The sequence below is a fragment of the Planococcus citri genome, chromosome 3, assembly GCF_950023065.1.
Source record: "Planococcus citri chromosome 3, ihPlaCitr1.1, whole genome shotgun sequence".
NCBI lineage: Eukaryota > Metazoa > Arthropoda > Insecta > Hemiptera > Pseudococcidae > Planococcus > Planococcus citri.
The window spans coordinates 39,637,556-39,664,282 of NC_088679.1; the positions used below are offsets into that span (position 1 = coordinate 39,637,556).

The window sequence follows — 26,727 nt, forward strand, 5'->3', positions numbered from 1 at the left end:
AAAAAGAAAAACATACGGCGAGATTTTTTATCGCGCAAAATTACACGTATTTTAAACGTTTAATTACGTGATTTTTGTTCGTTAATAGAACCTAAAAAAAGTAATTTTCGTAATTATTTTTGCGACCATGTTTATAAAAATTTTATATTAGGATTATATCGTTTTATAGTTAATCTGAATAATATGCAAATGTCCGAGTTTAAAGGTTCGATTAGTAAAAATTTATTTACCCAAATTTTTAAGTCAAGTCAACTTTTGTTTTTTTTTTGTTACGCCTGTTGAACATCTTCAACAAGTTTTTATTTTCAAAAAAAAAAACACAACGAAATTCAACTAGTTAAAAAAATTATCGAGTTATTAATCGAGAAAAACGAAACGTTTTATTGATTTTCAACCATTATACGAACGAGAAGAGCAACTTTAGCGGGTACTTTCGATTTCATCTCGCACTCGATATAAATTTCCCAAGCGGAAAACCGAAAACAATTAGTAATTCAGGATTATTTCTTTTTTATTTACCGTCCTCTTATGAATAAAACCCGAGTGGTATTATTTAAAAAGTGTTAACTGAACGCACGAAAAAAAATTCACCTCAAATAGAATTTCATTTCTCATTTTTAGGGTTCCCCCACCTAAGGGGAACCCTATTAAAATCGCTCGACTTTCAGTTTTTCAGGTTTTCAGTTTTTCAACACATCGATAGCAACGCTGTCTGGTGTCGCGTAAAGAGAATTATTAATTAAGCGAATTAACCGTTTTCATTGGTGTTTGTATTCAGAATTTCAGAAATACGATCATAAGATGAATGACAATGAAACAAAAACAATTGATATTATCAATTTAATTACGTTTATCGCTTTCGTTTTTAAAATTAATAAAATTGATGATTTCGGTTCAGATATCAGATTTCTTTTGTATTTTTGATTTGAAATGTGAAAATTTACAAAAGCTACTACCCTAGCAGAAGAATTCAGATTTCAGATTCTACATTCTACGATTCTAGTTATTATCATTGATGAATAATATTAAAATAATAATATGATCAATGATCATCATTCTTCATTTATTGTGATTAATATACCTCATCAGTAGAATCGTTGATAACGAAAAAATCGCATTTAGCCGACGTTGAAGAAGCTACGAGTAATGTATTGACTAAGGAAAACGAACAAAATAGTATTGCTTGTTTTTGATTAATTGTAGTTTGTAGTTCTAGCAGTCTGTGTTAAGGTACTTATTATGATAGCTCTGTTCTCTTTATTTGACTTTTATGTAGGTATCTCGTTTATTTCAGCTTCAGCAGAAAGCAGAATCGTTGACAAGGAAGAGTTCGATCGTATGTAGCGAATTGGTTAATTTAGCTGGTAAACCGTAAAAAGCTACGAGTAACCTACTGACTACCGGAAACGAATAAATGTTTATTGATATCCATTAGCTTGAAGATTTGAATTTGATCCATACATTTCAGTTTTCACCTTTATTTTTTTCAAATCCGGTTTGTTTAATGTGAATCTTATAGGTATGGTTGCGTTTGATTTGTAGTTATCGCAGTCTGTCTGTGTTTGGGTAATTGATAGCTTTGTTCTTTTTGCTAACTCGGAGCAGACATGTGACTTTATGTAGGTATTTGTATTTCGTTTATTTCAGCACAATTGCCGATTGGAACAAATCTTCAAACTATTGGATATTAATAAACTTTTATTCGTTTCCAATGGTTGGTACGTTACTCGTAGCAGTCGTAGCTTTTTCAGCACCAGCTAAATTAACCCATTCGCTAAATAAGTTAGAACTACTAACAAATCAAAAGCAACCATATTTTGTTCGTTATCGTTTTCCTTGGTCAATTCAATATATACTCTTGACTTCTTCAACGTCGACTAAATGCGCTTTCATCGATATCAACGATTCTACCGATCACTTCGTTTCATTTTCAAAATTTTAATTCAACATCGAAATGATAAATTTTGTGAAAAATGCCTACCAGTCTACGGGGAACCCGTTGCCAGGTCACCTGTGACCTAGCTTGTTTTTCCACCAACTAAAAGAAAATATAGTTGGGAAATGTTTTCAAGCAAACGGGTTATTTTTATTTGCTTTTTGTTTTCATTACTTTTTTTTTATTCTTTTATTTTTAGAACAAAGGCAAAGTAAACCCGTGAAAAAGATTGCCTTTCTTCGTTCAAGATGAAGATTTTTTTTCTTCCTTTAAAAAGACATCCTGCCTCATTCCGCCGCAGTAAATAATGCTTTCACTGTCATCAAAAACTACCTCGACCTAATTGAAAATACGAAGAAAAATATTATCACATTTTTAAAAAACTCAGATAACGTGGAGTTTATTTCGAGCATTTATTAAACATTGACAGATTTTGGCAATTTTATGGTAATATCGAAATTGCTATTTTCATTTTCATAAAAGAGTTTCAATGTCTTCCACATTTCTGAAACAAAAGCAAGTAGGTAGGATATGATAATTTCAATTATCGACTTAACTATACAGGTACCTATAGTTGATCAAATGTTACCTAAGATCTTTATGCTCGAGTTATGCTAGAAAAACAACCTCAAAATGAAATATAAAAATTCAATTGGATCACGTTAAAGATAAGCGAAATAAAATTTTAACATAATGAAAAGGTACACGAGTTTTTGCAAACACGCTCCCCTCACTTGTCCCTGAAACTGAAACCATAAACTGATGCACTGCAATATTCGTACCTATCTATGTACTTTAAAATGCTAATAACTTAACCTACGTAAAACGCAAAAAACCATACGACAAAAAACATTTTGATGCAAATCAATTATTTCTCAAGCAAGAGAAAAAATAATCGAAATATTTTCGCAATGAATATTTCAAATGCAAGAACGTAAAAAGCAATTATTATCTCTCCATTTTTTTTTTTTTTTTTTTTTTTTTACAACTCTCGTACAGAGAATATAATGTTACCATTTCGCTTGGCGCGTTTTATTGTTCATACAGAAATTATCTTTTGGCTTATTATTATTTTACGAAGCTATTATTTATTTACATTATAAGGCTGCTCATTTCGCAAGAAGTAATGAACATTATTACAAACCGCCAGCTCGTACCACTACGAACAGATACTCGTATCTACTTTTTAATCATGAAAATAAAGTTGAAAAAAAGAAATTCGAGTTGCGACGAGACACTTGTAAACAAGTAAAACTTACGTACATGTGCACGATGAAAAATTACTTTCGTCATGAAATATGTATAAAATTCTCAACTTTGCGGAAACAAAATCGAATAAGTAGGTATTCGAGGAAAAAGGAAAGTTCCATAAATTTAATCGCCGCGATCGAATCTTCCATCATTGAAAAAATACATTTTAAACAAAGATGTGGGAGCGTTTACATTATTACATCGAGCCTTGTTTTTTTTTCATTAATAAGTATACACCTTTTGATAAAAGTAAACAAGTGGACTTTTACGTTTATAATATTTTGTACAAAAAAAAAATTCACTCGTGTTGTTTACGCGCTGTTCAATTCTGAATGAAGGATTTATGCTTATAAAATTTAAATTTTTGTTGCGAGTTGCTGCGATGAAATTACTTTTTTAAGCCCACGTTTCTTTATTTTTATAACATCTATTCGAAGCGAAACTTATATTCGAGTTTAAATAGGCTAAGAAAAAGTAGTACAATAGAAACACGCGTATTATAAGGCATCTGGGATTCAGTCAATTTACAGATACATAGGTTATTTCATATCCTTACAATTCAACTTTTTTTCGACCTTGGGGTTTTCAATTTTCGGTCAAATTTTTTAGCATACTTACTTTTGACGCCAATATTTCTTGAATTTGAAAACTAAATTCCAATCTTGTGATGCTTGGCGATTCTTTGGGTTTAAAGATGAGATAAAAATAATTTTCCACGAATAATAATGCGATCAAGTGTAAACGTTGAATTTATTTTTGACCGACAGATTTTTTAATGAAACTTTCAAAACTTTTTAGTAATAAGTATGTTTGGAACTCATGAAAAAATTCGATCTTCTAGAACTGTGATTAAAGTTTTCTAAATCAACATTAGTACGAGATAGGGCAGCGTAACACATCACCGATCATAACTCATGAAATCGATCACTCCTAAGTTTAACATCATAGGCAGTGTTGTGATTGAAACATCAGAAAAAAACCTCCCAATACTTGAGGAAGTACATAATGAGATGAAACAAACTATGCTTTTAAAAACATTGAGGAAGGAAGACAAGTTTTGAGCCAAATTAAAGGGTATAAGCTCGAAAAACGGCTGAACAAGCGTATTGCACATAAAATAAAAAGTCTCGAGGAAAAAAGTAAAGATCTCATTTTCCTTGTTTGAAAATTACAACTGCTGTTGCCACGTAAAAGTAAAAATTAGGGTGAAACATAATTACCTGGTTACTATAGAAATAACAGGGGGAAAGTCTGATAAAATGAATGAACACGAACGATACCGCGATATTGCAAATTACGAGTAGCAACAGGTTCAAATCCGGCTTAAAATGTGAGCGAAGAAAAATACAAAATTATTAAAATTAAAAATTCATTTCAGCGAGAGAAATTCATTCAAAAGTGTTGTAATCTACACCAACTCAGTCGGTAAAAATGATTATTGCATAGTTTCTTAATAGTACTGAGATAAACTTTCAAAATTGTGGATTCTAACTTCGACCATCTTGATAAGTAGACGACTAGACGTGTTGTATTAAAATCGTTTTTTTTTGTTTTTTTTTTTTAAAACAAAGTTTTGCCAAAAGTGAATGATCTAAATTTTTGACTTTATCGAGCAGACCCATGGCATGAAAAATGATTGAAAAAAAAATTTCCTCACTCTTTCACTCCTCAAAATATTTTTGAACCACACAAAGCTGAATTGAAAAAGAATTTAAAAATACCCACACCACCACAAAAAAATTGGGTGCTAAATTTTGAAAATCAAATTGAAGCTGAAAATTAGAAAAATTAAAATATTACCAAATTGACCTAGAAAGCTGAAATTTCGTATGTACCCTATTTATGATCCTCCAAATCAATTGAAAAAATTCTGAATCACTTTGAGCAGTTTCAAAGTCTCTAGCAAATTTTTAAAAAATTGAAATGTTCACAAAATTTTACTAAATGAAGTTATAGAGCTACAAATAAAATTAACTGTAGGTACACCCCAATTTCAATATGCTGAGTCGAATGTAGGTGTATTCAAGCTGGTCTGAAGCCTCCAGCCATATTTTTTCATGATTGGAAATCTAAATAATATACCTACTAACTGTTAGTTTTGAACCGGCAAAAATTGATTCTAGAAAATTGCTGTGTAATCGGTCAAATGGAGCATAACGTGCGCTGAAGACGTTTATTGGGGCTAAAATTCACTTTAAAAGATTTCATAATTTTTGTGAGAACCTGAAATTTTTAAAAAATTTCTGGAAGGTCCAAAATGATCTTAAACAATCATCCTCAATCGACTCAGCATGAAAAAAATAGGGCATAAAAACTGAATTTCATACATTTTCCAAATTTTCAATATTAAAATCTCTGGAAAAAATATGATTCTAAATTGTGTGCAATGGAGCATTACCTAATCGCGTTTTTACAAACTAATATTGAAACAATTTTTATATGGAATTTTTTAAACAGCCAGAATTTCTAAAATATGACTCGAAATTTTACGTAGAATGACTTGAACACATCTCCAACTGATTCAGCATGTTGAAATTAGAGTGTCAAGTAGATACATATTTTACATTTTTAGCTTTCCAATCGGCTGGATGAGGCTCAATTAGAACTGCTCAATTTCCTACCTTGTTAGACATTTTTATGGTTGGAATTTGAAATGAATAGAGGAAGAGTAATAAACTAATGATGGATCAAAAGACGATTAAATCTTTACTTACATAGTTGTATTGAAGTCCAAACACGGTTCACTGCTAAATAACAGGTTTATGAAGGTGATCTCTGTTTCTTGTTTCAGTGCCTTCAAAAAATGAAGCGCAATTCATACAAGTTAATAAAATTGCCTAACCTGTTTGCCGTAAATACGTATACGAATAAATAAGTACCTGGTCTGGTCATTGTATTAGAATTCGGTTTAGGCCTAATTTCTTCAATGAAGAGAGTACATACCTACTATAGCTTGAAATTTTGAACTTTTTTCCCCTCATAAATTCAGATAATGCCGAAACTTAGAAATATTAAATTAACCACCAACGTCAAAAGCTGAGAAACAATAATTAATAGCAGCTTAGAATTTCTCTATTAAATCCCTACACATCATGCTTAGTACATGAAAATTGCATAAACAGGTGTTAGCTGTAAACCCTTTCGGTCATTCAGCTATAGATAAGTCAACATTACCGCCAAAATACCAATTTCCTGTAAATGGGAACAAATTTAAAAGCTTTCATCAAAGATTATTATCATCGATATTACGTACCTTCATATCCAAGCATCTCTATTATAAACAGGTGGGTTCTATAGGTACCTACATTACATACACTGAAACAATACCAATACACCTTCATTCAATATGCACCTACCTACAGGTATAGGTATACTCCATTGAACGTTTTTATCCCATTTAATGTTCTTTTAATGTTAAAATTCAAACGTCGCATTTGTAAAACACAAGCAACTTTCAAATACACGTGTCTTCTTTAACCAAGTACCTACATAGGTGCTTTTTTAAGGCATTCGGATGCAAATCTACACAGCGCACGCATTTTACTACCAACTGTAAAAAAAATTATCATATTTTCACAAGAAACGAAAGATATAGGTGAATAAAACGTAGGCACGTCTTTCACTCTAGAAATTTATTCCTCGAAAATACGTAGTTCTTAATATTTAAATAAGATTGCATATAAGAATCGCATCTTGCAACAGGTAGAACAATTTGCCTAAGCGTGTTCTCGATTCATTTTCAAAAACAGCATAAAGAATGGGGGGAAAAAAGGGAAAAGAAATAGGTAACGAATAAATTCACATTTTGCATGTTACATGCTCTTTTCATTCATTCATTTACGATATTATTTTTTAAAAATTCTGTTCAGTAATTAAGCAAAAGTACTCGTGAAAGTACTTTAACCCTCTTTTAATTTATCATCGTATACCTACGTAAAAATTATTATAACGTGCAAATATGAACGTGCGCGAATAACACTTCATATAGTAAAAAATGTCACGCACTGTTTGGCCATTAATCGCTCTCGAATGCACAAGAGTTCTTATTCTTGCAGAATTTGTGTTTGTTTTTATTCGTAATCGCGATGTTTTATTACTGAATAATACTCCATTTTTTTTCACCGCTTAGATTTCAAGTTAGTAATCTTTTTTTTTATTAATGACTCGGTAATTATGATTTGAAATGTTCAAAAATTCGCCCACGTTGCACTCTAAATACCTGTCAAGCAAATACAGCTGGTATACTTACAGGTAAACTCATTTTATTTTCTATTTTTTCGACTCGATTTACGTCAGTAATGATGCAAAAGTTTAGAAAATTATATTAAATTGTAATTTTTCAACCATAACCGGACTTGGGTTTTATTGTAAACTTTTTGCCAACTTGTTAAAAAGTTGTTAGGTAGTTTTAATCAATGATGAGCACGTTATTGCAACTTTGATGTGGAATATGAGTTTGTTTTATTTGAGGTTTGGATGAATACGTTAGATATATCTACCGATTCTGCTCCAACTTTTAACGAGAGGAATATGACAATTAGATGTATAGAGGATTTTCATTCCTTCGAATAGTAATGAATGCATTTCTATGAAACACAAGAATCCTATAGAACCCTACCAAGTCGATATCTAACCAGACGAAGTAGGTACAGAAACGTTATTAACTAGAGAAGGTACCCATCTAAAATATGAGGAAATGTACCGAAACAAGGTTGTATAAATTAATATTATAAACAATAAACACTAGAAATTGATTAGAAACAAAAACAATGACTATACGCCTTTAATAAAAGTTTACTGCGAGGATTTAACTTTTAAGGATGTATTTTGTAGTTGCTAGTAATGAGAAGGTAATTTTCTTTCAAGTCTGGTGAAAGTTAATCGTGAATTCGTGTATCTTGTTTCCTATATTTTGAATTTGAGTATCAACAAACTCGTTACCTAATTTTCTCGCTTCCTTGTGCATAGGAACAAAGAAAGAAACCTACATACTCGTAAATTGTTACCATGAATACGTAATGTTCCACCTACGACACTCGGCAATTCCTTTCAAGATTTGTATACTTACATTGTAATCAAGCACACGAGTAATTTCCTATTTATTCTACGCAAAAGACTCGAGTATCTTGGCAATTTTACTTCAAAATAGTTACGAATAGGTAATCATTTTCAAATCATCGATTTAAATTTTAAAACTCTGATAAAAATATTCGTTCGACGACTTTTCTAGATCGACAAATTGTACTGTCAAAGATCATTTAACTTTCTCAAACTGTAAAGCAAATGTCTGAACTTATTATGAACAACAAAAGAGTTTTCGAAAAATGTCTATTTAACGAAAAATAAGGTAAAAGAAGAAAAAAGCCATAAAACTGTCAGTTGGAAAAAAATCTCCAAAACATATGTTTTACCTGGAGGGATTTATTCTGTAAATATGATTTCCTTAGAGGATTTCACTTTCACGAATTTTACTTTAAATGATTGTAACCCTGGAGATTCGTTAGTTGTGGATTTTTTGTCTTGAAAAGAAATTCTCGAGTTTTTCGTTTTCATTTACTTGATGTTTTGTTTCGCTTTTTTTTTCTTTCTTATTCGGTTTGTTTTTATTGAATTACGAGTATTCGCGACAGATTTCACGAGCATGTTTTAATCTGGGATTTTTTTCTTCTTTAATTTGATCTCGGTTTGACTGAGTAAATAAGGAAATGATTTTTGAGTAACTTTTCGTTACACATTTTCATTTTGAGAGTGAATTTCTTTTCATCGCGCAGCATTAAAACAAATATGTGAAAATTTCAATTTTCTTTTCTAGCGTATTTTTTTGAAATTTAAGCACAATTTTGAAGAGTTGAGGTTTCTTTATGATCTGCTCATTTCAACTTCATATGCATTTGTTTCATTCATAAAAAACAAAAATTATTTTTGGAGTTCCCTACTTCTTCACAACTGTATAATATTATGTAGATCTAAAATGCAGATGCACATTCACATAGGCTAATCAATTTACCTATCAACATGCAAACGTTGCAAAATAACTTGAAATTCTCGGAATGCATGCCTACCAAAGAATTCAGCGATGAAATAAACGGAAAAATACGTAGGTGTTTAAATTGTAAACTTTGCTGGCAATAAAAACATTTTTTTTTCTTTTTTAAAAAAGTAATTAAGTTAATTTGCCCTGTAAAGAATATTCAACACGTTTGAATTCGTTATCCTAGCAAATGAAGCTTAATCAAAATTTTACCCTGTTGCGCTACACACTTGTTAGCAGGCAGTGAATTAATGTTTAACAAGTCCATGAACATTTTCAGGTGTTAATGTGATTTTATAATCGCAGTAGTGTGTTTTTTTTTTTCATTTTTCAGTTTTATAATGAAAGTAATTAGAATAAGCTGCGTGCATAATAGAAATTCATAAAGCGAGAAAAATAGAATACGTAATGAAAATTTTATAACATCAAGGTACCTTGGTATGGGTTTTATTTCAACAAAAAAAATATACCTATATATTTTCTCTCCTTACAAATTCTGTTGCAAATTACATAATGGTCATTTTGTGTCAAATCAGTCCAGTTTTGAGGTTTTAAAGTATTTCGATTCTACTCAAAAAAAATTTTTAGGTTTCTTTTATTGAGAAAGAAGGAAAATTGTCATCAAAAGATCCCCAGTCTTAGTCCCATCTTCTGAAACAAGTGGGACATTTTTTCAGCAATTAAATTTTTCCTCATTAATGCCCAACAATAGAGTTCAATTGCTCGAGACAACTGAAACTTGAAGAAAATCTACTTGCAGTGCACTTTTGAAAATATCTGTCAAAATTTTTAAAACTTCGAAATAGGGCTTTTTTCAGAGCTCAATTTTCAAAAGTTTGCAAAATTTTGAAGCTGTTTAAAAGCTTGAAAAAATCCATGATTTTTACAAATATGAACTTTTCGTGACGGGATTCTCAAAACCATGGAGGGAGAGGGGCACGAAGCCCCAAAATTTACGAATTTTACTTAAATGAATTCATACAGTTTGAAGATGGGTAATTGGGTATTCTTAGTTTTCTGTATTCACGGCGAATCGAGTATGCAAATGTATTGACACGTGTTGAGTTCATTGCAAATAACGTTCATTTAGAATTATTCATGAGGGGTTGAAATCAATTCCAGTTCTTCTGCAGTTTTACGCCATTATAAGTATTTTATAAAATGTAAAGGTTTTCTCAATTCAGAAGAAAAAAAATTTCAAAGAGCAAAAAATCTAATTATAGCAAATCGTTTTTCTGTTTACTGAATTTTAGTCACCATCGGTGCTATTTGGTTGTTTTTTTCTCATATTTTTAAACCAACCCTTAAAAAGTTGCTTTTCGGGCCAAATAACGTTCAAAAGTCAAAATTTCCGCACAACAAATACGAAACTCGTCTATCAATTTTACCGGAAATATTTTCGTCTCGATATATTTTATTTCATATTTTCTTATCCTTCTAACATCGGGGTAGGTATTTTATTTTTTTTTAAAAAATGTGTTCAAAAAATAAAAACGAAAATATCGAACGTTTATATCGTAATACGTATTTAGACACTTTCGGTACTTCAAAGTATTTCCACGATGGTAAATTTAAACTTTTTTTTTGACAGTTTATGAGTATAAAATGTTGTGAAATAGCTCACGTATTATCCCCACGTTCGACTTTCTTTTTTCTATACTATTTTTCAAGTAATAATGAGAACGAGGAAACTAGAAAAGTAGCTTTTTATCGTAGTTGTGAAATTTTTCTTGATAGTATAAAAGTGAAACTGAAAAAATTAGTAATAAAGTTCAATTATAGTTCAAGTAGATACCCATCTTTTACCTACTAAAACATTTAGTATGGGTAAAGTATTCGTAAAATATCATCTGTATCATTAAGTAAGTATCTGTACCTACAATCAGATAATCATATATCAAGTATACGTTAACTTAATGGATTATAAAATTGCATGGTTAGGTAAAAGCACCTCGTATTAAATTTTATGGAAAAGAAAAGTAATTAAATTGAAAATGGCGTCAAAAATTGAAAGCAATATAAACATTTTTATGTGGCGAATCATTATAGAGGAGCCGCAAGTAAATATTCTTCGAGGTGGTCTTGAATGGATATAATTTATTTTGGATTTTCCTCATAAGATTGGGTGTAATTTTTCGAAACAAATCACTTTAAATTATCGGCATAATTTTCATATTTTCCGAAGAATCATCCGGCACGAATAATTAGAACGTGTTTTATAATGAAATACTTGCTAATAAATTCTGATACAAAGTAACACCGCACCATGATATTTTGTTGTTAACCCTTCAAAATAATAGTATGACCATGAAGTTAGCTCGGTGTAATTTAAGAAAACCCGACGGATGGGTTAACCTATTAAAATATGTGTATTATTATGCTATCTATTACATCTCTTTGTTATATGTACTTCCTTATTAATTAATTTCTGTGTTTTTTTCTTGTTTTGTTTTAGGTGTTCATTATTTTACGAAAATTTTAGAAGATAGAAGTGAAATTCTAACTGTTGATCAAGTAAGGAGGTATTTTTCTTCCCTGGTTCACGAATAATCGTACCAATTATTTAGATATGAAAAAAAGGTATCCACAACGAATAAATGAAATCCCACTTTTGTAGACGAATTTAAACTTTCATGCTAGTACCTACTCGAAGAATTTGCCAATTTACTCGTTGACTTGATTTGTTAACGTTGTAAAACTTCCAAACTCGAGTTTCTAGCTGATTTCACTCTCTCGTCGTTACAAAGTTACAAAGTCAGCATTTTCAGTTCTACCTGTAAGTAACACTGCTCTGCTATACATGAAAGAAGCCATAAATGTCAGTTCATTTCATCAAAGGTATAAATGTTCTTTTACCGGATGAGAATTGCGAAATTCCATTTCTATTTTTTACCTCACTGCGAAGGAAATTTCGCCTCTGCACACTCTGTTCGTTTACAATGTAATTTAGAAAATAGTGATACGGTAAATTGAAGTTTTTATTTCGACCGGTGTGTATTGCAGTTCGCAGGTCCACAAGTGGGGCGTATTTCATGGCTACTTGGGGATTTATTCGTTTCATATAGCGCTATTATATGCATTAAAAATAATTTGAAAGCTTTTTTTTCCTATCCATAAATTAATAAGCCTACAGTATGGAATGTTTTCACGGGTTAGAGACCTTTTTCAATCTAAACAAGCAGGCAATTCATTTCGAGCAATGTTCAGTATGTCTACCTACTCTATAAACTAAATATAGGACTAGGTAAAGTTATGTTGAGTTGAAATTTTTTTAAAACAAAAATACCTATTCGGTATTTTCAACTGCTATATCACGACCATCGAGGTGGCTAGAGAGTTGTGGTTTGTACCACTGAAAAGATAATTCATTCTAGTATTTTGAAACCGCATCAACATCAGTATTTGAAATGAATTACCTGCTTATAGCTGAGCTGCAAAAACCTACCTATCTCATTTAGAATGTTTGCTCGTAAATTTTCAAGAACTATTGCGACGGTGTACCTGAAATTTTTGAAATTCAATTCAACTGAATATTCGAATATAACGCGGAAGAAAATTCTCGCGATATGCAAATTGTATAAACTTTGCATTTAAAAATATTTCCGTGTATTTCTCTAGCAAAATAATACTCTCGTAAAACTCATTCATATACATAAAAATATAAGCTAGTGAATTATAGTGAGGAAACTTCGCTGAGAATAAAAAATCTATTCGTAAAAAGTATATCTCACTGTGCACTTACGAGTACTTCGAGTTCCTACTCATAACGTACCACATAGCCACTTTCACTTTCGTGCTATGAATTTTAATAAATTACAGATTTCTCGCGAGATAACAGTCTAGAATATAACGGCGGCGTTTAAATTACCCTGTTGCTGAATTACTCGCTGCTGAAATGTAAATTCCTTTCAGATATTACCTACGTACCTGAAAATTACGTCAAATTGTCAAATTGTTAGGCGACTCGTATGTTTACAAAGATTTAATTCAATTACGTAAGAAAATAGTTTACATTTCAATGATTATAATGCATTAAGGGTGTCCCAAAAATACTCTTGACGATAAAAAGACTCTACTTTCACGGTCTTAAACTCAATTTTTAAAATTAAAAACCATATGAATAGGGGGGAGGGGGGTGGAGGCCAGTTGGTAACAAATAGGAAGCAATAGAGAGGTATTTAAAAATTAAACTCAGCATTTTTTTTCAATTCCGGGTCGGAAGTGCTACTTTTCCACCCTCACACTAACCGACCCTCGTTCAGGAAAAATAACGTCACAAAAAATCAGAGAGAAAGTAATTTTGGATTTGTTAGCTTCGCTTCGCTCGGTTCACAAACCTCAACCTCATCAAGAGATAGTTTTTCCACATTCGTTGTCTATACCTACTCCTAGGTATGTATTCATAAATTCTTCTCATCTGCAACTCATGAGGGGAACCATTAGTCACTCAGTCACCAATTTAGCTCTTATTTTTTTACGAACTAAGACATGAAAACCTATAGGACAGTTCTCAAAAAAATTTCTGCTGGCTAAGCGGAAAATTGGGAGTGCGACGAAATTTTAAATTTACCGCAGAGGTCCAAGACTTCCATAAAAATGGTCAATCCCAGAAAATAAATCTGTGATCGGATTTAAGTCAAGCACTCCTATTTAGAGGCTCAATTTTGACATAAGTGGTCGAGATGATCGTATTTTTGGAGCCCTTCAAATGTGTGATTGAACGGGAACTGTTTGTTTCGCCGCGGACGTTTCGCCGCGGACGTTTCGCCGCGGACATTTCGCCGCGGACGTTTCGCCGCCGCCGAAAAAAGGTCATTTATGAAAAAGCGATCGTTTCGCCGCCACAGTGAAACATTACGTAATGATAAAAAATGAAATTATTGAAATTATGTTTGATAAAATTATAAGTAGATATGTAATTAGAAAATTATTCACATTTATGACATTCGGGGATGAGCCCCCAAACGATTTTTTTCAGGTTCTGGGTTTCGGAGCTTGGGCTTTCAATCAAAAATTTATTAGGTCTTGGGCTTGGATTGGGGCCCAGGAAACTTTGTGTTTGGGTTTCAGGGCTCAGTGTCCAGGGCTTGAATGAAGTGTTCAGGGCTATTCCGCAGTTTTCAGGGCTTGAAATTAAGGGGTTCCTTGGAAAAGGAGCCTTAGTCATTTTTTTTTTCATTTACAATTTTGAATGCATGAAAAATTATTTTTTATATTTATTTTACCATAATTCAGTGATATATTGAACTGTCTTCCATGAGAAAAAAACGTAAAACGAATTGGAAAATGTTAGCTTGTAATAAAATTTTGCAAGTCCATTAAGTCCATTTGAACTTATAAAAATCAGTAAAGAAAATAAAAAATTGACCAAGGCTCCTTTTCCATGGAACCCCTCAATTTCAAGCCCTAAAAAGCCCCGGAAAGCCCTGAACACTTCATTCAAGCCCTGGACCCTGAAAGACCTGGACTACTGCCTTCATCACAGAACATCTCTCATTCAGCACGTACTTATCTACTTCTCATTCAGTTCATTTCATGTATGAACAGCTGTGTATTTTGTAATACATCACTGTGGCAGCGAAATGAACGCTTTTTCAAAAATTACCTTTTTTCGGCTGCGGCGAAACGTCCACGGCGAAATGTCCGCGGCGAAACGTCCGCGGCGAAACGTCCGCGGCGAAACAAATGGTACCCTGATTGAACAGGTACAACCCTAAAAGTTAATTTTTGGGGCTTTATTGTGATTAAAATTTGACTACAAATGACTTCCATACCCACGATTTCAGCTGCCCAAATCGATTTTTTGATTTTTGAAAACTCTTGAAAATTCAAAATTGACTATTTTTTAGGGCCTTGAAACAAATACATAATATCAACTCCCAAACCTAACTTCAGCATCTCCAGCCATTCTGGAGCCTTCGGCATGATTTTCAATCTCTCCAGAAAGCTTGCAAATTAATCTGATTACATTCAAACCGATTTCTATAGACGGGCACCTCGCGTGTGTTGTTTTTTTTGACTTATTGATGAAAAATATACTACGAATAAACAAAAATTTTTGGTGAAGAAACACACTCGAGATGTTTTCTTGGAAATGTCGAAAATAAGATATACATACTACCAGAACTTGATTTTTGATTGCCCAACTCAATTTCCACGCTTTCTGGAGAACTTTAAAATTTTTTGGAGAAAACGAAAATCGTTCTGGAGGCTTCAAAATGAACTAAGGGCCCGGGGAAATAAGTTGTATCAAGTTTGAAAAACTTTGATACAAAAAAGTGATATAATTTTATCAAACTATTATCAAACTACGAGTATATACTCTGTTTGATAAAATTATGTCAAACTGTATCAATTTTGATGAGAGACAATTTTATAAAATTGGATCAAGTTCATCATAGTTTGATGGAATTTTGTCAAACTACATATATCAATTTTAATGAAAGTAATTTTACAAAATTGGATCAATTTCATCAAAATAGGATCAATTTTATCATAATTTGATAAGATTGTATCAAACTTAATCAACTTTTTATGAAAATTGTTTTATAAAATTGGATCAATTTGATCACAATTTGATAAGATTGTATCAGGTTCTATAGAATATTATGGAGTGTTTTTTAAATGGTCTTGAATAATTTGATCAAATCATATAGAGTTTGATCAACTTTTCTACATTGTATCAAATTGTTTGATGAAATTCTATACAATCAGATCAAGTTGATAGTACAATCTCTTCCAGTGCTTTTCAAGGCAATATATTCACGTTTCCCTCCCCCTCCCGCTCTTCTCCACGCAAGAGCAAATTATTTTGAAAATGCTTTTTTAAAAAAATTTTTAAATCAATTCAATACAATCTATTCCTGAAAAAATTTTAAGTCCAGAACGTTGAGAAGAGCATATGTGTGCTTTTAATACCGATTCATTCAATAAGCAGGTTGGCTGAGTAAGTTATAGGCAGATGGACAATTGGACAAAGTAGCTATGAAGTAGAGATATGCGAGTTCAAACCCTTCCTGGGGCAAAAATTGCAAAAATTTTTTCACTTTTTTTTGGAAAAAGATTTTTCTTGCAACGCCAATTGTTCAAAAAAGATTATGCAAGTCAACTATTTCAGCATTTTTATAAGTTTATGAGAGCTCATTAGTAACAAATTTTGGATAAATTGTATACATAAAGTAGATAAAATTGATCGAATATAATTTCATCAATTATATATAATTTCTATCAGCTTTGATCTGGTCAAAATTTGAATCAAATTTGATGGAGATAAATTATTTAATATTTTTGATCAAATTTGATACAACTTTTTTCACGGAGGGAGGGGGCGGGTTAAATTCGGATCCGACGGTTGGCTGTAGACAAGATGATAACAATCGTATCACAATTTCAAAATTTTCAAAAATTCTTTGAAATTCGACAAATCAATTTGGGCAGCTGAAATTTTGGGTACAAGAATTTCAGACCAAGCTTTTACCAAAAGTCGTGATCCGCTTCAAATCAGAGATGGCTATCTGGAGTGGTTTCCTCGTTTTGACCTTCAATTTTCTGTTTGGACAGCTGAAATATTTTTGGAAGCTGCAAAAAAAAAATACCTATATTTTTTTTTCAATTTCAAAATTCAGCCAGAGATCTGCCTTTGAAATTCGGATAGTGATAATAACGTTGGGTGAAAATAATTAAGTATGATAAAAATATTTCGAAAAATTCCTGAATTCGTGTGAATGATTTCTGTAGTCCTAGGGAACAATTTAAATTGGATTTTTAAATATTTTCATTTTTTTTCTGCATGGAAATTCTACGCAGGTACCTACCTAATATAAGTATAATAGATTGAGATAAGGACAAACTGTGATTAACAACTTTTTTTTTAAATTTTGAAGGATCTTGGCATACATTAATTATGCGTATACCGCTATACCAACACAATACAGAAACAAACCATTACATGGAAAATAGACACCTACCGAAATGTGTAAAAATTACACGCTGCGTAAGTATTAATAAGAAAAAAGCTGGAAAAGTCAAAATGCGTTTTTCATTGTTTGGTCTTGGTCATCTTTCTCACTCATCGTACGAATGTAAAACACCGCAAAAGGCTGAAAGTTTTATTAAAAATGCGTAAAATTTCAGTAAACTTTTCAAGTTTGTTCGTCTTTAATTGGGTCATAAATTTTTCTTTCGTGAAAATATACCAGAAAGTAATACAGTGCGGTTTTTGTCTTCTACTCAAACATTTGCGGGTACATTTTACGCTCGTATATTCGCAACAGTAGATTTTTATGTGTACACAGTACGACGTACGTACACATATAAAACACCTACCAAGTTTTCGACTTGGTACTTTCAACCAGATCAAATAATAAAACCTTCAACGGCGAAATTTCAAACAACATGTAGCTCGTCGTTTGAAAATCTGTAACTGATGACGTTACGCCTGAAGCGATATGTCTACCAAACAAACAAGAAACAAACTTTATCGAACTGTTAGCTGTTGCAAAATAATTGTTTAAAAACCTTCCGCTCGGAGTAAAAAAACAGCTAAAACATCGTTGAAAAAATAAAAATCGAAAAACGTACCGCGAACAAAACATTTCAAAGTGTCATGATCGTGAAATTATTTCACGAATGATTAGATGGAGAGACGAGGGAGATGCGGAAAGAGTAATTTTCCAAAGTTGGAATGACGTCGTGAAATAAAATTTTAATTGTTTCGGTTCGCGTTTATTTTATTGCATTTCAACTTATTCGTGAAATGTTTAAAAACACCCGCGGTGACCGTGATGAAATTTCAACGAATTAAAATCTTTATGTTTTAGGTATAAAATATACTTACTGGGTGAAGTTTCATATTTGGATGAATTATCAAATTCAAACTTTTTAGCTAGAAAATTATTTTTCATTGAAAAACAACAAGCGAGCACAATTAAAGGCTAATTTACAAGTTCTTCGTGAAATTATTTCATGAGAAATTCGTATTGTCGGATTCCATGTACAGTCTACATTTGTGATTCAATTCAACGTATTTTCGCAACTTGTACAAGCACAATTTAATCGCGATCATTTTGTATGGCCAACGTGCTACTTCGAAAGTGAAAATAGTCACACTTGAAGAATTTAAAAAATTCTTTTGAGCGGTACAAAAATTCACAAAGCACAAGGTGTTCCTGTTATAGCTTATTGCCTTGGATTTAACGATGAGGTAATTTCGTTTTAGTACACGATGTCTTTTAATTCAGAAAATAGTTTATTCTCAGAAAAAATAGGATAGAACCATTCACAGGTACACGTCGTTGATGTTACAAAAAAATACCCAATAAAAAGTTGTGATGATCGGTATGGAAGGAAGAGGGGGAAAATGCACTAAATCCGTTATTCAGTTATTTTGACCAAGAACATGAATCGAAGAGTACCGTCTTGAAGTTTTTTAAATAATCTATAAAAGTGGCAGAGGGTACCTCAAACCTATTCCATTTTTGTGACCATTTTAAAAGAAAAACAGAAAAAGTTCGGTATAGTTGATAAGGCTGATTTCAAAATCATACGACGTTTAATCTCACAGATCTATTTTTGAAAATTTTCAATTTTTTGATTGGTCAGCCTCATATTTTGATTTTTAAAAAAATGACTAAAATCGATGCCATGAGTGATCAAGATGTTTCCCACGCAAAAAAAAAACTCAACGGTCCAATAACAGATTTTCTATACCAATCCATTTTTTTTGACCCTGTGGGGTTAATTTAATTTTTCGAGAAAAATGGAGTCTAAAATGAAAATAGGTAATTCCCTATTCGATAGTTTCGAACCGAAAATTGTTGAACCAACAATTTTTCTGACCCTGTGAAAAAAAAGAACATTGACTCAACCTTGATTTTGAACTGCTCTCTGATTTTCAAAAACACAAAAAAAATCCAGCATAAAAATTAGCACCCAGAAGTATTAGTGCAATATTTCAAGAAACAAGAGAGCCATTCTTTAAAAACTTTATTCCTCCCACCTCAATATTTCATGGCAGCCATAAAATATAAAAAATTTTATAGTCACTAGACAAACGTGTACATTTAGTAACATTCCCAATCCCACGTTTAAACCACAAAGAAAACCTTCGAACTTTTTAATTTTCAACATCCTCCCTTCCCCTCCTCGATTCAGCATCCTACAGAATACAGAAAACCGTCAATTTTTTGACAAATTGGTAACTCACCTACAAAAAACAACAACAAAAACACTGAAATATGAATTTTACACTGAAGCTGTATTAATCAGTTACCTAATGATTAATTACAATAAGAGCGAAATGAGATTGAAGCAGCCTCCTAAACCGAATGATTTATTCACAATGCAAACTTTCAGCCCCAATGGACTAAACATTATTTTACGAGAAAGGAACCAAAAATTAATATTTAAAAAAAAGTTGCCAACTTTTTATGAAAGATTTTACCGCGAAAAGTGATGTAATTTGATAAGAACTTTTTAAATTTAATTAAAAATTCAGTAATTAGCATAAAATTACAAAGCTGAGTCCGCGAAAGATTTTACATTGCAAAAAAGAAACGGTGTTTTAAAAATAGGTAAGCCAGTAACCTCGCCATTGCCTTTTGATTACTTTAATATTATGACTAGGTAACTTTGTTATTTTTAAATCATCAAATCCGTAGTTAAAATCGAATAGAAAAAAAAACTGCAAAACGATGCGAATGTTGATGAATATTTTTTGTTGTTAGGAAAAAATCCATTCGAGTGAGATGGAGTTTCTAAAGAATACATTTCCTTTATGTGAGCATAAGTATGTGTATTATCAGTCTCCATTAACGATATGTATGTTCGAGTATTACCTACCTACTTTAGTACATAGGTAAGTACTTAGGTAGTACGTACTCGGATGTACATACTAAATCCTAATTCGGTTATTCGTGCACTTGGATAGTTATAATGGTACGTGTTTCTAATCATTTGAGTATTAGAACTTTGGCGAAATTTCCCAGTTCGAGAAGAAAGAAAATATAAAAACGAAGTAAATTCGTCGAAAGTGTACTTTGTTTGGAAATTTTTTCATTAAAATTTTCTTTTCGAATAAAATGCTGGTCTTTACTTTCATTTAATTTCGACAAAAGCATCTGATTAAAATCAAAATTAAATTATTTCTCGTATTTTGAAACCAACCTATGGAATATAAATTAAAAAACATGTGATTTTGACATTTACTCAGATTTAAAATTATGGGTGCTTAAAAGTATGTCTTTTTTTCCCTTGAGGTATTTAAATAATTTCTTGCCATTCTGTATACATTTAATGCAAAATATAATTATTCATTATGCGAAAAAACTTATACCAACAACCAACAACCGTTCGATTGAACAGATGACGTCTTAACTAACTCAAAACTTGGGTTGTTTAAAATTTCTGCAAGCATTAACCTTTTAATCCGCGTGTACTTCATCTTACGAGGAGGTATACCTTACGTGCGCGCAATTATAAATACATTTCGATTAAACGAGACAATTTTCTCGATGTCGATGTTATTTTAAAGAATTAGTATATAATCCTTTACAAAGCAAGTCCCTTTGGAATGAGGATTAACACCGTCTAGAAATGTACTTGTGTTTGTACGTAGCACGAATATTGTTGCATTTACCAATATACCCAAGATAGTTACTCGTAATAGGTACCTACTTCGTGCGATATTTTCATCGTAATTTTTTATTCTGTTTCAGCGTTTTGAATGGAAAGTTGCAAGATTCATAGATAGTCACGAACAACTACATATACAATTATTCTCTTATAGTAGATGTTTGAATCACCGATTAATCGGTTCATTTAGTATCGTCTTGCAACGCCTGTTACAAGTGGGACGATTATCATTAGACGAAGTTTTGGTCGATTCAAATAATCAGCCACTGCCGGTAAGCTAAGTTTCCACTTTAATTTAATTATCTTTATGTGGGTGCAGATAATAAGTAGGTATCAAGCTATGCATAATACAGGGTGTCCCACTATGCCTCGCCAAGAAATTTCTTTCAAAGGAAAATTAAAGGATGTTCTATGCACCAAGATTACAATATAATAATCGCATAAAATATCCAACGTTTATAATGATAACCTACCTATTTGCAAATTTAAACCAAGAAAAATGCTAAGTTACCTATCAACTCACCCATTTATTTAACATTAACTGGAAAATTCACACTTTTTAAAATGGGCCTTCATCTTCGGTAAAATGCCATAATTGCTGTAATAAGCGAACAAAACTTGAAACCGGACCTCTTCTCTCATCATCCCACGACAACCTCACGTTTGCAAACTGTTGACCTAAAACCATACAATTAACGTTGTGTATTGATTAACTAAATTAGATACTTAGCGAAAGCTAATTTATATGATAATTCTTCTTATATTTTCCGAGGGAATACAAATTTGTAAGAAACTATCGCTTAAAACTTGAACGTTCACGGTACGTTATCTGCATTACTAACGCAGCCAATATTCTGAAAAACTTTTTTTTTTTTCATCTTAATTTCCAGTAATTACTTAGGGTTGACTGATGGCATTTCGTTTTCTTAACAGACTCTATAAAATTCAAACGTCTGTTGGATCCATTTCTATACCTACTTACCTGTCTGTAGGGATTTAAACATTATCATATTACGATAGATGAATGTACCAATTATTTTTTTTGTCGTGTTTTCATTCTTTGACAGCATAAAATCGATAAAAGATAAGTATGTACCTAGATTGTAGAAGTCTTTTTTGTTCACTTGACATCTAAATGTTTCAACATTTTAAATTTACATATAGGTACATACAAAGTCAATATTAAAATCAATTCAATTTAGGTGGGTGTACCTTCAATTTAAAAATCAACACCAATGTTTTTCTATTCTATTTAATTCTCTGTTTATCAGTTCCAGGATTGGTTACCTAAGCAATAAAATGTAAATCATAATTTCGATAAAAAAATGTGAAATGTAAACAAAAAATACAGCTAACGATGACTTTATGTTTTACGAAATCACTTGTTATAGTTGTTAGCTAATTTAATGATGTTTTCAAAAAATATCAAAAATACGTGAGATGAATCACGTTATTCTTTTTATGTAGGTATTTGAAAATATGTAGAGTCGTAGGTTTGCGTCAGAGAAAGTCGAGTAGTTTTTTCAATAGTATAGTAACATCAAGAAACTGCAAGAAAAAAACACACCAAAAACGCTAATTTCTTTTGTTATGAAAATATTATTTTTTCTTGGATTTTAGAAAACTCTCGAGCATTGATAAAAGAAAACTTGAACTCGAACTTTTTTTAAAAAGCAATTTCATCAATCAAAGAAGTTGAACGTACGTTTTAGCTGTCAAAGTTCATATCTAACTATAAGGTACCTATTGATATAATTTAAAAGTTGCTGGAGAAGTAGGTACTGAGGTCTGAGAAAATAATATACTGAGGACTATAAAACAGCGGAAAAATATAATGAATCAATTTACGAAATTGAGCTTTAAAATGAAAAATTTTTTGATTTCGTAGCTTCAGGTTTATGTAATTTTGTCACAATAGCAAAATTTACTCACAAATGTACCTATAGATAAATTTCGGTAATTTCTGACCAATTTCCCATCAGCTTTGATTTACATAGCTGAAATTTTCCGGACTGAAAGATCACGTCATTCGTCCCTCAAAACCAAATTTCGTGCTATTGAAGTTGATTTTTTGATTTTTGGAAAAATTTTGAAAATTGAAGAAATAGTTCCAACTTTGGTATACTACTTTGTGGTTAAATTTCGAGATGAAAATCTGGAAGTCGGGCTCCTTCCGTCCCAACCAACTTGACTCTCCAAATTATGGCTCTGCACTCGACTTTGACTTTGACATAATGAATTGATTGTAGTAAGTGAATGGCGAATTCTTGACGATGGATGAATTGTTTTTCTATGTAGTTACATGTACAATTTCATATCTACTCTCTAAATTTGAAACAGTCAATTTCACTGCTTAGCAGTCACGACATTTTGCCTTTTTAAAGCAGTAGTTTTTTTTTACTGCAAAACAGTGAAAAATTACTGAATTGGTCAGTCAAAATGATTTTTTACTGACCAACTCAGTAATTTTTCACTGTTTTGCAGTAAAAAAAAAACTACTGCTTTAAAAAGGCAAAATGTCGTGACTGCTAAGCAGTGAAATTGACTGTTTCAAATTTAGAGAGTACCTATTTATTTTTGAAAAATTCAACATCATTCGTTTCAGGAAAGAATTGCTCAAAAATGTTTCTGTTTTTCGTTTACTTTTTTCCAGCAATTTCAAATCATTTGAGAAGGCCTTGTAATCAACTTCAGAAACTGAAAATTAAATCCCAATAGTGAGGTGGAAATCTCAAATTTCAAAAAAAAATCTCAATTTTTGCAATAAATTATTGGAAATTTTGTCTACTCTCTACAGTCAATCCCCAATCATTAGGTACTCAAAAGTATATTTTTAAAAGGTAAAAAAAATGAGCATCGAGATAGGGTTACTTACATTTTTAGCTGCCAAAGTTGATTACGACACGCACCTCCTGGAGCAAATTTAAAATCGCAGGAGAAAAGCCCAGCTACTGAAAATAGAGGCAATCGAAATTTTGAGTAATTTGTCGCAAAAATTGTTAAAAAATTAGTACGCAACATGCAGTAGCATGCCTTAACAAGGGAAGTAAGTATCTCAACCGACACACAAATTTTTGGATTCCGAAACATTATACCATCATCCAAAATTTTAGGCGTTAAAATCATTTTCAATTTTTGGCGATTTAAAAAAAATGCAAAATCTTAGAAAATTGACCTAGAAAGCTGAAATTTGGTAGGCCTATATACTCTATTTTTGACCCATCCAGTCGATGGGTGATAGTTTCGAATTCGAACCATTCTAGAACCTCAGCACCCATTAACTCGAATTTACCCTCTTTGCAACTCTTTCGATCGATTTAGGTACGTATTTTCAAAACCTTTTTGTGCCAGTTCAAACCCAAAGTTCATCCCTCCAGGCAACTATTTTTGAAAAAAATTCTAAAATTTCTAAAAAAGCTGAAATGTGGTTTGTATTTTTGGCACAAAAATATTTTGAAACCATGTGCCTAAATTGATCAATAGGGTCGCAAAGATGGTAAATCCGAGTTTATTGGAGCAGAATTTAATTTTTACTCGACTTACAGCGATTTTCTCGAAAATTGGAGAGTTCAAAAATCCGCTGGAAGTTCCAGAACGGGTTGAAACCATCGTCAATCTACCTACTTGCATGCCGGGTCTAAAATAGGATATTTTTCTAAAATTTTGATTTTTTTTTTCCATTATTGGCCCAAATTTAAATTTTTAAAAATTCGCCAAAAATCGAAAAATGAATTTCAGCACATGAAATCTTAGCTGGACTAATGTTTTGAGATTCTCTTTTAATTCCCTTGTGTTTGGTTCAAAAAATTTTCTGCCGTTCGAGATACATTTCCTTGCAAGGATATAAAATGATTTTTATTAAAAGATCAAGCAATAATTAGATGAATACTTATGTACGTGAATTTTAGGTACCTACTCTTATACCTATTCCTCAATAAATAGAGGTACCTATTTTTAAATGAATAGACTTCTGCGTGCTCAGTAATGACGACCATTACGACGACATAGAGAATAGCGAAAGCTATTAATTTCTCCCAAAAAGTCTTACATCGAAACTGAGATAAATATTTAATAAAATAAAGTTAGTTTTTAAGAAAATCGACGCGAATAAATGTTCCATTGTACATATAAAAGCTCGCTGTCTCGAACCCTAATGAGCAACCTATACCAAAAGATACTAGACACCTAAGGAAGCCAGGTTAATATTTAATTTAAACGTAGAAAGCGGTTCTCTAGAGAATTTCGATAAGTTTTAAGATCTCAGTGTACCTTATTTAACCTTCTGAAGTAGATACGAGTACTTCTTATACATAAGTACATATAACGCATGAGTGTAGGTGGATAGAGAGAGATATAGGCACAGGCATGGTAGGTAGTTTAGAAAATATAGAAACGTAATATGACGCGACCATAGCTAAAAAAAAAATTGCGTTGAAGTTTATGCCTTCAAACTTGAAAACACTTTTGAACTATATTAGTTGGAAATACTGCATACTAACCTACCTAGGTATAATTCGTATTACTATTTTTCAAAGACCCGAATCAAAAATTGATTTCAACATGAAAGAAATCTTTAAAAATTTATTAACCGATGTAAACGTCCCCGTAACACAGTTATGATTAAGAAAAAGGGTAAAAAGTCTATTCGTAAGAAAGTAATTTTATAGTACAACGTTTGCTATAACTTTGCCAGCTTTTCCAGTTTATTTTCCATCTGCCTTTGTTAAAGAGAAATAAGTTTGGTTTCAATTCTGGCGACGAAATTAGATTAGATGTATTTACTTTTCGGGAATTCATTTACCTATGTTTTTAAATTAAGTAATAAATTTATTACTTTTCGGTTACCAATTAATTTTATTCTCGATTAAACGCTTTGCCGGGTAAAATAAACATCATCGCATATCGCGACGAAAAACGCTACAAGATGAAAAGTGCCGATGTTGTATATTTTTGTATCAAATTATCTCACCGATATAACAAACGCATTCTGTGAAAATATGTAAATTACCGTCGAGTAGGAAATTTTCAACAGTACCATTTTGTTTTTAAAATACTCCCCTAAGACGAGGTATATTACCATCGTATTATGATGGAACTATACTTATTATCGTGGTGAGGTGAGTAACTTACCTAGTTGTATTTCATTAGCTTTGACGTTATCACTAAAACGCAGCGAAAATGTTATACGAACCTGTCGTTAGCCAATGTCGTATGTACTTTTTATTCGGTAAATAAAACTATAATATTCACTAACCGATATCGAAAATTGTGCCCACTTTTAAAAATGATTTATGTCCGAGTCGTGTAATATATCAGCAGGGTATTATCGTGCCATTTAATTAACTGGCGAATTGCGTTTTGTTATATTTTTTAATGATTATTTTTTTTTAGCTTCGTAAAAATACTCTTATGCAAAAATCGATACTTTTTCCCATTAAAATATGTACACGAGAATTCGTTTTACCTACGGATGATTTTGCCATGTTATGAAGGTACCAACACACATTTTTTTTATTTTGAAAATCGACTCGCAAATGGGAATTACGTATACGAAGGGCAACGACACTTTTTGGCGGGAGTTCGCTGGCGAAATGGCGAAAATTTTGTTACCGATAAATGGCTGTCTCTGTGTGTGGAATTCAAAGACTTGTGAAATGTGAATTTGCCGTGTCTTCGGAACATTTTAGCCGAAAATATAATTAAATTTCCACCTAATGAAAATGAACGCTTTATACTTTTCTTACAGTTGGCCAAATTTCATGTTATGTGTTAATGTAATAACAAAGTTCGAAATTCATCTTTTCTCGAAATTTAACGAAATTACGACAAGTGCACTAGGTAGTGTTATGGTACGTTTAGAATACGCTATACTCTTTAC

At 31.8% G+C, this 26,727-nt stretch overlaps 2 protein-coding genes across 3 annotated transcripts in view; one reads left to right on the top strand and one right to left on the bottom strand.

Annotated features, from left to right (window-relative positions):
- LOC135840953 (uncharacterized) overlaps positions 1-26,727 on the bottom strand; it is a 63,290-nt gene that overhangs the window by 14,949 nt on the left and 21,614 nt on the right. The window contains exon 2 of the mRNA XM_065357712.1: positions 21,373-21,527. Coding sequence (XP_065213784.1) covers positions 21,373-21,376 — 4 coding nt within the window. The 5' untranslated portion in view covers positions 21,377-21,527. The remainder of the gene's footprint in view (positions 1-21,372; positions 21,528-26,727) is intronic.
- Positions 1-26,727, top strand: part of LOC135840947 (otoferlin-like) — a 64,443-nt gene that overhangs the window by 9,423 nt on the left and 28,293 nt on the right. For both annotated transcript variants that reach the window (XM_065357704.1, XM_065357705.1), the window contains exons 2-3: positions 11,674-11,732; positions 20,933-21,121. In XM_065357704.1, coding sequence (XP_065213776.1) covers positions 11,674-11,732; positions 20,933-21,121 — 248 coding nt within the window. The remainder of the gene's footprint in view (positions 1-11,673; positions 11,733-20,932; positions 21,122-26,727) is intronic.